The 15,195-nt window shown below is 51.8% G+C and overlaps 1 protein-coding gene across 1 annotated transcript; it reads left to right on the forward strand.

Moving 5' to 3' along the window:
• The first annotated feature begins 1,631 nt into the window (after window positions 1-1,631).
• On the forward strand, window positions 1,632-13,921 carry Bok (BCL2 family apoptosis regulator BOK). The gene is made up of 5 exons (XM_036173553.1): window positions 1,632-1,974; window positions 2,560-2,811; window positions 5,188-5,316; window positions 12,345-12,508; window positions 13,186-13,921. Exons 2-5 carry the CDS (start codon window positions 2,589-2,591, stop codon window positions 13,309-13,311), a joined length of 642 nt encoding a protein of 213 aa, XP_036029446.1. The 5' UTR covers window positions 1,632-1,974; window positions 2,560-2,588; the 3' UTR covers window positions 13,312-13,921.
• Window positions 13,922-15,195: the final 1,274 nt, after the last annotated feature.

A 15,195-nucleotide genomic window follows, 5' to 3' on the forward strand; every position in this document is an offset into this window, starting at 1 on the left:
ATCACACCTGCTCAGCACCCCCCCCCCCAAATGATTTCATTTTATCTTTGGATTTATAATTCTTTTTCTTCAGGTAGATCTTGGAGCTTTAACTTTCAACCCATTTTCTGAAGTTAGACATTTCCCTTAAGCGGTGCTTTAGCTGCATCTCATAGATTGGATGTACACTGTTTTGTTCTTGTTTTTGTGTGTTTGTTTTTTTAACCAGTGTTAACTTGAAAATATTTCCATTGCAGGGGGGCTGGGGAGAAGGCTCAGTGGTAAAGAACACTGGCTACTCTTCCAGAGGTCCTGAGTTCAGTTCCTAGCACCCACATGGTGGCTCATAACTGTAGTCCCATGGGATCCAGTGCTCTCTTCTTGTGTGCAGATGTACATGCAGATGAAACACCCATATAATAAAATACATAGGTAAATCTTTTTCAATTTTTCCATTGTGATGTATTATTTATTGCCTCATTATAAATGTGGTGTTTCATTTCCAAGCATTTGTAGACTTTAATTAGTTTTTCTGTAATTTAGCTTTAGTTTAATTCAGAGAATAATCACTGTATGATTTAAACTCTTTGACATTTGCTGACACTTGCTTATAGTTTCAGATGTTCTATTTTGATAAGAGAGAGAGAGAGAGAGAGAGAGAGAGAGTAGAATGTGTATTTTATTTCAGGTTAAGTTAATCAGGTTAAGTTAGCAAATTCTGCTGCTGGAATTATACAGTTGGATCCAAAGATGAAGGAGAATTATGGCGTCTGGTAGATGCTGCCGACTTTCTTGGAAATCCAAATGGAAAAAGAGAGCTCTGACTCACTACCACACTGTTCACAATGTTTGCGATACATCATAGGCCTAGATATGAATCCTAAAAATAACTAAGTTTCTGAAAGAAATCAATAAGAGAGGCTGAGTGTGGTCACTGCACCTGTGCTCCAGTACTCCAGAGGCAACTTGAATGCTGGTCCCTACAAGTAGAACCAGCTGGTCAACACAGAGTTCCAAACCAGCCCCCCTCCCTTCTTTCCTCCCTCCCTCTTTTTCTCTCCAAGGAAAATACCCTAATGAGAGAGAACCAACTACAAAAATTATATGTTGGACTTGATATAAATAACTCCAGCTCATTAGAAGCAAAACCAGACTAGAGTGGGAGAGGTTGTTTGCAGTATCTTCAACCAAACACAAACCCAAGTCTCCACTATACTCCAAAGTCTTCTATTAAGCCAAGATTCCAGAATCTATTTTTAAATATTTGCTTATTTTTAATTTTGTTTTGTGTATGTGATTTTTTTTTTAAGCTGAGGATCGAACCCAGGGCCTTGCGCTTGCTAGGCAAGTGCTCTACCACTGAGCTAAATCCCCAATACATTTTGTGTATGAATGTTTGCCTGCACGTATGTCTGTGCACCACATGTGTGCCTGCCACCCTCAGAGGTCAGAAGAGGGCATCGGATCCCCTAGAACTGCAAGAATCCAGAATCTGTAAGGAACCTCTACAAGGCACTAAGGAAAAGATAAGTCAGCCAATTCTAAAATGGAACTTGGTGCGCTCCAGTGGGTTGGTGTCAGGGCTGGATGTTCTTCGCGCTGCCTGTCGGGACAGCTCCAGCCTGGCTGCGTTCCCGGGCGCATCCCGAGAACTTGTGTTGGCCTTCCTTAAACCAGGGAGGCGTTGGGCAGAGCTGGGCTGCGGCTCCACCCCCGGGGGTTGCCGTTTCCTTAGAAGGCGAAGCCCTAGGCTTGGCCACTCGCCTGCGGGGAGTCCGCGCGGTACGCCTCCCGCAGCCCTCGAAACCAGGACTTCTGCGAGCGCGGGAAGACCGGCGGGGCCTGCGCTTCGGCTCGGGCGTGGACGGGGCGGGCGCTGGGGCGGGGCGCGCGCTCGCGGGTTTGAATGGAAGGGTCTCGACCGGCGGAGACGGCGGCAAGCGGGTCCTGAAACCAGAACTCCACAGCCGCGCCGCGCGCCATGCGGCCGGAGAGGTGAGTCGGGCGGGCGTGGCATCTGTCTCCTGGATGTAGCACCATGGGAACGGCGACACCGGGGACAAACACCCGCCCTGCGAGGTGCGCAGGTGCGTGGCTTCAGAGCCCAGGCATTGCCGCGCCGTTTGGAGCTTTCCTTTGGGAGTTGATTTCCCGGCCGGGAGGAGCCCCTAGGGTCCTTTTTGTCGCCTGGTCGCCGCAGGCTGCTCTGCATCCTCCGTCGCCCCCAAACTGCTCCTCGAGCCTGAGCACTGTGACCACAGAACCTATCGCCATTTTCCCGCGGTGCTTCCAACCCTTGACCACCGCTGGGAACTGCGTGATTTAAATTAGAACCTAAAAGAACGTGCCACTGTATTTTTAAAAGCTTGGGGTGTAAAACGAGAGGCTATCCGAAACCGGCCCTTTTTTTGAGGGCGGTGCCCAGCCGACCGCCTCTGTGTGCTTTGGATCGGCGCTGGACCCGGGCGCACGCGGTGGGGACCGCTGTGCCTCGCGCCGCGCCTCCAGGTCTCCCTGCCTGGCGGGCGATCCTTCCCTACTTGGCTAGAGGCTGTCCGGCTGTGCTTTGTCTGTCTGTAGGTGTGGTTCCGCTCGCCTGCGCTTCGGCCATGGAGGTGCTGCGGCGCTCTTCTGTCTTTGCTGCGGAGATCATGGACGCCTTTGATCGCTCGCCCACTGACAAGGAGCTGGTGGCCCAGGCCAAGGCGCTAGGCCGGGAGTACGTGCACGCGCGGCTTTTGCGCGCCGGCCTCTCCTGGAGCGCACCAGAGCGTGCTTCGCCTGCCCCTGGAGGACGCCTAGCGGAGGTGTGCACAGTGCTGCTGCGCTTGGGTGAGTGTGGGTCACGGGCCCCTACAATCCCAGCCCCGGCCCCCCCACCATAGCTGGTTGATGGGCCTGTCTGCTGTGTTTCGGGGTGCGGGGTACAGTTGTTCTGCACCGACATTCCCTTCTCCAGACATTCCCTTCTCCAAAGCCCCTCTTTGGCTACGCCTCACCCTCCCTCTGGGGTAAAGAGGAGGCGTGCGTGCGTGGGTGGGAGCCCAAATCTGTCTGGAATGGTGGGGGTGCAGGACAGGCCACCCAGGTTGGTGCTCCTCTGTTCTCTCCCAGGCTTGCCTGCTTGCTGGCTCCTTTGCCAGGTCCCCAGCCCCTAACCCCCCATGCCTGCTTAGCCCAGATCACAGACATTCTTGTCGTAAACTACAGAAAGCTCTGGAAAAGAGTAGTATTTTAGCAGCTAAACTTTATTGTGACCCTTGTACTCTGCTGGACTAAAAAATCCTTTGTGGGACCACGTGTCCCAATGTTTGTGTTGGAAAATGGGCCTTTCAGTTATTGGCTGAGATCCGACATCCACTGCTGTGTCCCTTGATGGGAAGGCCCCCCAGGGCCTTCTTGAAGGACATCTGGGACACTGTTTTGTGGGTCACACATAGCTCAGTGACTCTCCTTAGCTCCTCTAAGGCCTGGACGCGTGAAGGGAAGGATAGGCAAACGTTGATACTGGACAGTTCACCTTACCCAGCCAGACTGGGGTCTGGGGCTGTTCTGGGGCTGTGCAAGGGAATGGGGGGGGGGGGGGGGGGTAAATAGCAGAGATCAAACAAATAGGTGTATGGATGTGAGTGGTTGGAGGGAGCCCTGTAAGACCTGGCTTCCTGGGAGATGAGGTACATGCTATTTTATATAGGCCCTGCATCTTTGTGCTGTGATGACCTCAAGGAACATGGGCTGTGTGCTGGAGAAAAGACATGTTGGCCTCCTGAGAGCCCCCAGGCCACTGGAGTGGCAGGAAGTCTTGCCTTGGGTCTGACCCACTCAAATTCTGTCTTCTCAATCCTTATGGCTATGGCAGGTCCTCAGAGGCTTGACCACTGGCCTGTGGAAAGGAGCAGGTGCAAAGCCTTGTGCTCAGCAGTAGCCCTCTGAGTACTCAGTAACATAAGGCGTTTTTTCCATCACTCAGTCCTGTTCCTACACTCGGGGGTTCAGACCCTTCTAGACAACCATGGGGATTCCCAGAGAGAGAGAGAGAGAGAGAGAGAGAGAGAGAGAGAGAGAACTTGGATCCCAGTATTTTCTTGTTCAGGTTATGTTCGGGGCTGTCATGAGTATTCAGGGTGAATTTTTCTAAGTAAGCACAGTCATAGCTCCCTGACCCCCAGCATGACCCCAGCCACAAACAGGAAGCAGCCCAGCTTGAATCCCTGAGCAGTCCCCTGGGGTCAGTCTCCAGAGCTACCCCCTGGGGGGGGGCATATCCTTGGCAACATCCAGGCCAGCCTTGGGAATTTCCATACCATCTCTTCATCCCCTGGCCCCTCCTCCTGATTCTACCCGGGTCCAGATCTTAATTAATTAGATAGAGCGCAGCTGGCCTCAGGGATGACGTGGGCACCCTTATCGCTGGGACAGGACAGGCGGCAGCAGCATTTCCCTATTTGCTTTGGCTCGGGAAGTGGCTGGGCCGGGGACACCCAATCAGAGGCTGTGTGGAATTCCCGGCATCACCTTCCCCTGAGCGTGCACGAGGCTGCCAAGGGCACTGCCGCCCAGGGGGGCAGGTGGGACTGGCAGGCATCCTCCTTGGCCCAGCTGTGGCTGGGCTGATGTAGTACCAAATAAAAACACACCCATTTGGCACCAGGAGCTCCTGTTGGCATGTGGGTGGTACCATTGTCCCAGGGCCTGGGTTCAGCCTAAGTCAGTTCACTGAGCCATTACCAATGATGCCAGGGCCTCAGCCAGGACAATCCTGTGGGGCAGCAGCGGGTGACTACATACCTGTGGTCTTCCAGCCAAGCCCCTCTCCATGCTGGGTCCTGCCTTCCCGCCTGGTCCCTCCTCCTGCTCAGCCCATCCACTTGCTCATGGGCCTGTCTGCCTTGCAGTGAGTCACTGAGCAGGCTCTGCCCATGCACCACTGCAGGATTCCTGCCCCACTGGCCCAGCCAGCTTGCCTTAGGGGGCTGGAGGTTCCACAGCCTCCCCAGTCTCTTGTTCACGGGGCCAAGGTTGGGAGAGTCAAATGAAGTAAGATAAGGTGAGGGGGTGGGGGTCAAACAGGTTAAGTGGGGAATTGGGGCCCTGTGAAGGGGAAGTTGTGAGCTTTGGAGGTCAAGTGAGGTCAGGTGTATCCAGTGCAGGATTGAGTCTTGGTCAGTGCTGGTGTGAGAGGACCCGAACCACTGTGTGCCCATACAGGGGATGAGCTGGAGCAGATTCGCCCCAGTGTATACCGAAATGTGGCTCGGCAGCTACACATCTCTCTTCAGTCCGAGCCCGTGGTGACTGATGCCTTCCTTGCTGTGGCTGGCCACATCTTCTCGGCAGGTAGGTCTGGCCCGTTTCCTCAAGGCGTCTCTGGGAGGGGACTCAACATTTGTGGATCAGGCTTGCAGGGGTAGAAAATTCTTGGGGTCTTCTGACACAGCTCTGTGGGTTCCAAGTCACTGCCATCATACAAGCCTCCTGGCACTTTGGGCTGTTCTGAACTGTGTAGCAGACCAGTCCAGCGAAGAGCTGGCTCAGAAAGCAGTGCATGGTGTTGCCAGCCATTTTTTTTTTAAATGAAATTTTTGTTTTTCAAGACAGGGTTTCTTTGTGTAGACCTTGCTGTCCTGGAACTCTGTAGACTAGACTGGCCTTGAACTCAGAGATCCTCCTGCCTCTGCCTCCTGAGTGCTGGGATTAAAGGTGTGCACCACCACACTCAGCTGTTTTTTATTACGTTTTTATTTGGTGTGTGTGTGTGTGTGTGTGTGTGTGTGTGTGTGCGCGCGCGCGCGCGCGCGCGCACATTCATCTGCGCATGATCATGCACTGAACCACGGCACATATGTTGTAGTCAGGGGACAACTTTTGGGAGCTGGCTCTCTTTCATCATGATATTGAATTAGTCTCAGGCCTGGCTCTAGGTGCCTTGACCTTCTGAGCCATCCCACTGGGTATACAACTGCTCTGGCTGGAGGAATACCCTGAAACTTGAGGGTCTAGTTGGGTGGTGTTGGGAGTTTTGTTGGTGGGTATTTTAATAGAGTTAGGGGTTACATATGTAACAACTTGTTATGATGGAATTGAGGTGATAGTGGAATTTAATAATATAAGTGATTGGGTGGTTTTTGAAAGTGATGCGATTGGATTAATGGGAGAAGGCAGTGCAGGAGTAACAGCGATGTATAGTTGTGCTGCTGCGTTAGTAGGAGTGGCTGGGTGATCTTTGTTTATGTGTATCTTTACTATTATCGAGATTACTCAATAAACACTGCTCCTGGCCGTTCTGAGGGCTGCTGACACAGGCCTGCCGTTTGGCAGTGGTCCAGCATTGGCTGGGCGGTGACTCTCTACAGGAGTGCAGCAGCATATCCTGGGCTTTTGGTGACTGTGGCCCTTGAATTGCCACAGCTGGATCCACATGGGACATTTCAAAAAAATGAGCATCCCTAAGAGTCTACGAGTGTGCCTGGTTATAGGGAACTTTAGGAGATTAAGGACACAACGCTTATCTGGGGCTGTCCCACAGCCTTCCCTCTCTGCTCCAGAAGTGAGTGATAGGCAAGGCTTAACTCCTCTTGGCTCCTGCAGCCTCCTCCCTCTTTGCCTCAGGTCCCATTATTGCTGCTTGCCTTTTAGACACTGCCCCAGGTTTGCAGGGGGCTGCAAGACTCATCTCCCCAAACCCTCCTGTTCCGGGCTCTTTCCTTAGAGCCCTGCTTGCTAGATGCCTTGTTGCCCACATGTGTCACTCAGGCCAGGTCCGCGTGGTCTTTGTCTAGGAGTGGGGTGGCCCCGGCCAGCTTGAGGAGCATCAGACGACAGATCAGGGTCAGCCCGTGTGCCTTCTGTACTGAAAAATGCAGGGCCAGGGGAATGGGCTGTGGGGAGTGAGTGGGTGGGTGGGTGGTGGAGTGGGCGAGGCGGAGAAGGGCTGTGGAATGGGGTAGGAGAAGCTGTACTAGGTGTTTAATGTGCAAACTCCAGGCCCTTTCTTGAGGGTAACCTGCAGGCACCTGGTGGGAGCCAGCAGCCAGAAGTTTTTGGGTGGAGGACCACCCTTGTCCTCTCTGGAGCTTTGCAGCTGACGCCAGCCATGGGTGGCCGCCGGGGTGTCTGTCTCCAAGCTGTCAAGCAGGCTGGTTTATGAGCCAGGGATGGCGGGGTTTATAGGGAACTTTGCTGCTGAGGCTGCAGATCTGGTCTGCTGATGGCTTCTGTGAAGCCAGGAGAGGCTGGGCCTCCCTTCGGGGTAGGTGTGAGCAGGAGAAAGGGACTGGGGTCCTGGGTGGTCGTGAGTGTGAACTGGGGAGAAGTCAGAGTAATCTTACCCCCTGTCCACCATCCCTGAGCATGGAGGCAGACCAGAGAGGCACTGGCTTGGGGAGGCAGAGCCTTTCCCAGCTGATGCCAGCCCTGGGTGGCCGCTTGAGCGTCTTGTCTCCAAGCTGCGGGGGAGGAGGTGGGAGAAGAGAGGCCATGGGAATGCAGGGTGGCCACGTCTCACTGGAGGCCAGAAAGCTCCAGCAGACTTGACAAACACACACATATGAGATGATGAACATCGACAGTTATTGTTGTGTGTGCCAGAATGGCTTCATACTTACTGGGATGCCAGACAAGCTCAGTGTTGATGAGGATGTGGGGAACTCAGCCTTTCCCCATAGCTGGTGGTAAGTATGGCTCACAGCCTGGCAGGTCCTCAAAGGGAGAAGCATGGTGTTTCCATATGACTCACCAAATCTACGACTAGATGTATACCTAACAGAAATAAAGCCCATGCCTACAGAGAAGCTTGCCTGTGTGTGTTCCCAGCAGCATTATTTACACAGCCAAAAGTAGTGACTATCCATTCACCCATTAACTGACAAGTGGATGTGGAATATTGGTCAGCCATGAAGAGGGGGTGCAGTTCAGATGAACCTTAAATGTGCCAGACACAGATTCCATCTGTGAGAAATGTGCAGAATATGTTAACTATAACAAAGCAGATTCAAAGTTGCCGGGGAGGGGGGGGGGGCTATGGGGAATCGGGGTATGATGGCCAGTGGCTATGGGCAAGCAGGGCCTGGCCGCCAGTGAATATGGGGTTTCTCCTGGAGAGACAAGATGTTCTGGAATTATAGGGGCTGGAGAGATGGTTCAGTAGTTAAGAGCACACACTTCTCCTCCAGAGGAACGTGGTTCAATTCCCAGCAACCACATGGCAGCTTATAGCCAGCTGTAACTGGAGTTCTATCCTCTTCTAGGCTATCTGAGCCCTCTTCTGGTCTCCTTGGGCATAGCATGTATGTGGTGCACAGACATACATTCAGACAAAACACCCACACACATTACAAATAAATGAATCAGGCTGGGTGTGGTGGTGCACGCCTTCAATCCTAGCTCTCTGGAGGCAGAGGCAGGTGAATCTCTGAGTTTGAAGCCAGCCTGGTCTATAGCATAAGTTCCAGGATAGCCAGAGGTATATAATAGAGACCTTGTCTCAAAAATCAAATAACCCCCTGTCCCCCCCCCCAAAAAAAATTAAATAAATGTTCCAGAATTAGATTGTGAATATACGCGAGCCCAAGGGAAGCAGGAGCTCCCCAAGACGTGCCCCGGACACCATCTTCTCCAGCCACTTCTGCTGGGAACGTCATCACCCCATGGAGTGCGCTGTTTTTGTTTGTTTGTTTTGATTTTTCGAGACAGGGGTTGCTCTGTGTACCTTTGGCCATCCTGGAACTTGCTTTGTAGACCAGACTGGCCTCAAAGTCACAGAGATCCTCCTGCCTCTGCCTCCCAAGTGCTGGGATTAAAGGAATCCACCACCACCACCACCACCACCGCCGCCGCCGCCGCCGCCGCCGCCGCCGCCGCCGCCGCCGCCGATGCCGATGCCTCCCTGCAAAGCACACTGTTTAACAGGACATTAAGGTCCTCAGTTCTTGTGACGGACTGGGGCACTCTGCAGGTGACATGTTATATCTCCATCACATCAAGGGCACAGCTCACAGCAGAGCATCCTGTGATAATGTGACCGGCACCAAGGCCTGGCCATGGGCGCTGTTTCCCATTGGCCCTGAGCAGGAACCTTCTGGCCTAGGATGCTCAGCAGGCAGAGCACTAGGGCTGTGTCCTGCCGGTGACATGGGTGCCACTGATGCCAGAGTGGAGCTCAGCTGGGATTTCAGACTTGGGTTTATTCTGAAGAGATAGCAAGTCATTCTTATGGGGGAGGTAGAAGCAAATGTGCGGCGGGGCTGGTGGTGGCACACACCTTTAATCCCAGGCACCTGGGAGGCAGAGCCAGGCTACCAAGTGAGTTCCAGGAAAGGCACAAAGCTACACAGAGAAACCCTGTCTCGGAAAACCAATTAAAAAAAAAAAAAGGAAAAAAAAAAGAAAAAAACAAAGAAGCAGATGTGCAATAATAGCAAGTCACTCTTATGGGGGAGTTAGAAGCAGACGTGCGGCACTGGCTGATTTCAGGAGGTTGCGTGTTCTCTCTCTCTCTCTCTCTCTCTCCCTCTCTCATTCCTTTTTATTTAGGAAACATCCATGTACTGTACATTTAGCTACATTAAATGTCAGGTTTGGTGGCATTTAGCACATTCAGAATGCTGTTTGTCCTAATCCTGAGGACAGACTATCAGCAGCCACACTCTGTCCCTCACCCCCAGACCCCTGTGAAGCATTTTTTTTCTTGACTCTGTGGGTGTGCCTGTGTTTTCTATAGGTGGACCGGCACAGTATTTGTGCCCTTTTGTGTCTGGTTCCTTTCCCTTGCTGTGCGGTGGCAGTCATCAGAACCACGCAGGCTATTGGCTATATCAAAGGGCCATTGCAGGATCCCAGCAGTTGGCTAACAAGCATTTAGTTTTCCTTTTGGGCTGTTGTGAATGGGACTGTGGTGAACATGTGTGTGCTGACGCATGCATTGGTAAGAGGTTATTCTGAGTGCTGTGTGAAGGTGGGTTGAGGGGAATTTCACGGTCTATAAATGCCACTCTTAGGTTAGCGTCTCACAGGGCCTGTGGCTAAGCTGTGTGTGCTTTTCGGGTCTTGTCAAATGCAGTTACCTGAACCCTTACCTCGTCTTTCCCAGTGTGTGTATGTGTGCACGAGCATGTGGGTCCGAGGTTAATGATGAGTATCTTCTTTAGTAGTTATCTTTCAATTATTATTATCTTTTTAAAGATTTATTTATTTATTATGTATATAGAAGAGATCTTATTACAGATGGTTGTGAGCCACCATGTGGGTGCTGGGAATTGAACTCAGGACCTCTGGAAGAACAGTCAGTGCTCTTAACCTCTGAGCCATCTCTCCAGCCCTCAATTATTATTATTTTTTTTTTGAGACAGTCTCTCACTGAACTTGGAGGTCATGACTAGGCTGGCCGGCCAGTAAGCATTAAGAATCCTCCTGACTGTATCATCCCGGCATCTCTTTGATGCCAGCACTGGGGTTAACAGGCGCATGCCAGCATGCCTGGCTTTTTATACAGGTGCTGTCAGGTCTTCATGTTAGCACAGCCAACACTCTGCTGACTCCTCAACCCCTGAAGCTTTTTAACATCGTAGGACCACAATTACATCTTGTTCTAATGTATCCTCCCCTGCTGTTAACAAGGGGAAATAGATTTTATTTCTTCAAATGCTTAATGTTTTATTTATACTTTTTTGCCCCTTCCCCCAATCTCTAGATCATCTGGCCTCAGCTTCCTGATACTGAGATTACAGGGCCACGCTACCACACCTACCCCCGCTTTCTCAAAGATTTATTTGAATTTATTAATTCATTTATTTTAGGTTTGTTTTTTTTGAGACTGGGTTTCTCTGTGTAGTGCTGGCTGTCCTGGAACTCGCTCTGTAGATCCGCCTGCCTGTGCCTTCTGACTGCTGGAATTAAAGGCGCACACACCATGCCCAGCTGATTTATTTTATTTGTGATATTTTAATAGCATTTAAAATATTTATACTACTAACTATATAAGTATTTAAATATTTATAAATATTTTATATTTTAATGTTTGAATATATATGATATATTTTAAGTGTTTTTTCATTATGTGTGTGTGTGTGTGTGTGTGTGTGTGTGTGTGTGTGTGTGTTCCTGTGTGTGGATATGTGTGTGTGTGTTCAGGTCTGACCTGGAGGTCAGAGGCTTCATCTCCCCCCGAGCTGGAGTCACAGCAGTCGTGGACCGCTTACTGTAGGTCTGTAGGCCCCGGGAACTGAACTTGGTTCTCTGGAAGAGCATTATGAGCTCTTTAACTACTGAGCATATCTCCAGCTCCGCCTTTGGAGATAACTGTATGCAGCTGGGGATGACCTGGAATGAACTCGTTTCTAATCCTCCTGCCTCTGCCGCAAAGACGCTGCCATCATGCCAGGACGTGACTCTTTTTTTGTCAGTCCTGGTGCTAGACTACAAACTTCCTGTATTTTTTCCATTTTCATTTGTGTATACAGGCTTTGCATGTCTGTGGGCACATCTGCGTACACATCCATACGGAGGCCCAAGGGTGCCGCTGGGCATTATCCTCCATAGTCTAATTTACTGAAGCAGGATTTCTCAGTCATATGCAGCGCTTGCTGATGGGGGAGTCTTGCTAACCAGCTTGCTCTGGTCTTCCAAGGCCAGAATTGGGGAGGGTGGGCTGGCACACCCACCCAGCATTTATATGGGTTACCGGGATCTGAACTCTGGGTCTCAGGCTCGCATAGCAAATACTTTAGCCCCTGGGCCATTTCCCCAGCCCTTGAATTCCTGTATGTTAAGGTACTGCAAGTAATCCCCCACACGTTGCTCATCCATCTTACTTCAGAATTTTAGTTATGCCTCCCGGCAGGTCAGCAGCCTAGGAAAGTCTTCCTGTGGGCCGTGGCTTTTTTATAAAGCAAGTATGGGATAGGCCCTGACCGCCTGCCCTGGTATCAAGGTTCAGAGTAGCAGACAAAACAGGGTTGGACACACCCTAGAAGTTGCCTGCTGTTCTCCTCACCCAGTTCCGAGCCAGTCCAGCCCCACTGTGCTGAGTTACATGGCTTTCCTGTGGACACCTCTTTCAGATGTGGGTAAGGCTGGTCTCATCCTAGGCTCCAGCAGGTATGCCCCAGAAGCTAGGAACCTCCATCTAAATGAGAACAGGCTAAGAGAGAAAATCTGACTTGCTGGGGATGATGGTCAAGCCGCACCAGGACATCTGACCAAGTAGCCTGTTGTGGTGGTGGCCTGCAGGGAGGGTCCTGGCTCCATAGTCATTACTAGTCACACCGGCTGATGGTGGGCAAGAAAGTAGCTCGGAGAAGCTCAGCTTTCCGTGGTACCCTATGGGCTGAACACCAGTTTGGGTCTGATCAGCAACTATCTCCCTCTAGGCATCACATGGGGCAAGGTAGTGTCCCTGTACTCAGTGGCTGCGGGGCTGGCAGTGGACTGTGTCCGGCAGGCTCAGCCTGCCATGGTTCATGCCCTGGTTGACTGCCTGGGGGAATTTGTGCGCAAGACCTTGGCGACCTGGCTTCGGAGGCGTGGCGGATGGGTGAGCCTTAGCATCAGCTGGGATTTGGGGTGGGGTGTTGGGAGGGGCGTGGTGTGGTAAACACTGGAGTGTTAGTACAAGAACGGAAGGGTGGCGTGGGATAGAGGGTGGGGGCTGTGGGCAAGGGCTTCAGGACTCGGGGTTGTTCTGAGACGCAGGCAGGTGCTGGCTCTTCTGTGCCTACACTGATAGGACCCCAGACCCAGAACTCTTGTCTCCCTGCTGCTCCCAGGTGCCTGGCAGAAAGAGGCCAACAGGTAGTCTCACAGGGAGATTTCAGTACTGCCCAAAGTACTTCACTCTCCTTGGAGCCCCACTTTTCTCCATTCTCAGGAAGCAAGACCTAGAGGGGTGGATGTCAGGACAGACCCTTCTAGTCTCCATGCCTTACTGCCTACATGGTTGGCCAAAGATGCTTTTGAGAACTGGGCATGGAGGATGTGCTCCATCCAGAATCCCGGTTTCACCTATAAAATGGGTAGGCAAGGACGTCTGATTTGAGACCTTCCGCCAACGCTTAGGTATCCTGCTCAAGTTTCGATTCAGATGGACTAGAGCCCTCCTTTCTCAAACAGCTTTGTATGTTCCCTTTGGGACTTGAGAAGACACTTTTCTAGAGCAAGGTACTAGGAACCTGGGGTTGACTGGCTTTGCTAACTATCCCTTTTTCCTCCCAGACTGATGTCCTCAAGTGTGTGGTCAGCACAGACCCTGGCTTCCGCTCCCACTGGCTGGTGGCCACGCTCTGCAGTTTTGGCCGCTTCCTGAAGGCTGCATTTTTCCTGTTGTTGCCAGAGAGATGAGCTGCCCACCAGGGCGGGGGCTGCTCCTAGAGCCCCTGGGCCCAACCCAAGGGGCCCACAGCCTGCAAAGCACCTCCCTCACTCAAATTGGGAGCATCCAGTCCCTGGAGCCCTGTCCCAACCCCATTCCTTTGTGGACCCTGGCCTCCGGGAGGGGTGAGTGGAGAAGGCTGTCTCCGAGTCTGGAGCTGGCTTCAGTGTCTGCCGGAGCTCTTCTCTGGGAACTCCTCCCAGAAAGCCAGGGTCAGTGCTCAGCCCTGGAGAAAGGGACGTTCCAGGCCCCACCCCAGGAAGGGGCCTTCCCAGGACATGAGCTGGCCTCAGTCCTTGTGGGAAGCGGGTCCTGTTCATCTGAAGGTGACTCTGGCTAATGCAGGAGGAGTCAGGGATGCTCACTGTCCCTAAAGGCAGAGCAGAAGGCTCCTGTGCTGCTGTGCTTAGGCTATGTCTAGATGAAGAAGGTGTCCCTAACTCACAATGGGTCCTCTGTGGCAGGGACCAGGGGTGTAGGGATCCAGGCTAGTTCACCTGACCAATGAACAAGAGATCCTGTGGATGAGGTGGTCTGCACAAGTTGGACCCCAATAAAGTTCTACCCAGTGGAGTGTGAGACCCTACTCTGATTTCTTTGTATCTGTCCTCATGGGACTGCTAAACATCACCTGCTGGGACCTCCAAGAACTCAAGACTCAGGAAGCCCAGTCCTTCATGGTGTACCAGACGTCTACCATCCTCCTCTAACTGCTGTATCCTGAGTGGCTTTGGACTTGACATAACTAGATAGGCTGTGAGGGAATGAAGAAGAAACACACAGTCACACATAGAGAAAAGCTGGGGACGGGCAGGCTGTGCACACTCTGATGGAGCTGCGACAACCTGGAACCTCGGCATATTTATTATGTACAGCCCAGGGAAAGGTTGGCTAGTCTTGGTAGGAGATATCTGTAGGTGCAGTCTTAAGCTGTAACATCTCGGAGGGGAAGCTGCCATTGCTAGTTTTTGTACACGCTGCCAATCATTCATAAACGCTCATACTTGCACATACTTTGAACATTCAGTCAGACCAAAGGAAGGTTTTCCCTTTCCATGGGTCTGAGGCATGGAGCCCTTGACATGGCTCCATGCCTCACGGCTGTGTCAAACAATACACATTCACTCAGGACTTCATCTTCTCTACGCATTCACTTGGCTCCCCACATCCAGCCTTTCCTTGACGCTAGTTATCTAAATCAGGCCATGGGTGTCTTGGAGCCCCCGCCAGACCTGTAGTGCTGGCTGAACATGCCCTGCCCTGTATCTCCTTGGGCCCGTCCTTCGACTTGATCTAGCCTAGCAACCTGTCCCCTGCCCGGCTGTGTGTGTTGGGGTGAGCTGTGTGTCAGGCCGAGGAAGGTCTTGTAGAAAGAAGCCCTGAAGCCACATGGGGTTCACATCCCCCTGGTGGGCAATGAGGCAATAAACCATTTACTGTAGGAGAGCCACTGTAGGATGATGTTCTGTGGCCCACTTTAGTAACCACAGAGGTATGATGTGGTCTGATGGCACAAGAGGGGAGGGTTCTGATGTTGGTTCTCCAGCCAAGGTTTAGAGGTGCTAATGCCTGCCTAACAGTAGAGAGCTCTGTGCTAGTCCAGAGTGGGAAGTGGCAATAGAGATATTCAAAAAATAGGGAAGGCCAGGTTCTGGTGACCTGGGCATTCTCCAAATGTATTTCCATGCAAATAGTGGGGTACTCCTAATTATGCAGGACAAAATGAGGACAGAAAAGGATGAACACAGGGGGCTTCAATTTCTCAGCTCTAGCATCCCACAGAAGCCTTCAAAGTCATATCTGCTCTAATAGAGACTACCTTCTTCAGCCAGAGTTGAGGTTGCTAAATCCAG

Source organism: Onychomys torridus, chromosome 23 (genome assembly GCF_903995425.1).
Source record: "Onychomys torridus chromosome 23, mOncTor1.1, whole genome shotgun sequence".
Classification (NCBI taxonomy): domain Eukaryota; kingdom Metazoa; phylum Chordata; class Mammalia; order Rodentia; family Cricetidae; genus Onychomys; species Onychomys torridus.

Excerpts from the sequence above, each read along its gene's own strand:
- Bok (XM_036173553.1), top strand. The coding sequence starts at position 2,589 with ATGGAGGTGCTGCGGCGCTCTTCTGTCTTTGCTGCGGAGATCATGGAC. Across the intron at positions 2,812-5,187 it reads CACAGTGCTGCTGCGCTTGG|GGGATGAGCTGGAGCAGATT; the intron begins GTGAGTGTGGGT and ends GTGCCCATACAG. Across the intron at positions 5,317-12,344 it reads TGGCCACATCTTCTCGGCAG|GCATCACATGGGGCAAGGTA; the intron begins GTAGGTCTGGCC and ends ATCTCCCTCTAG.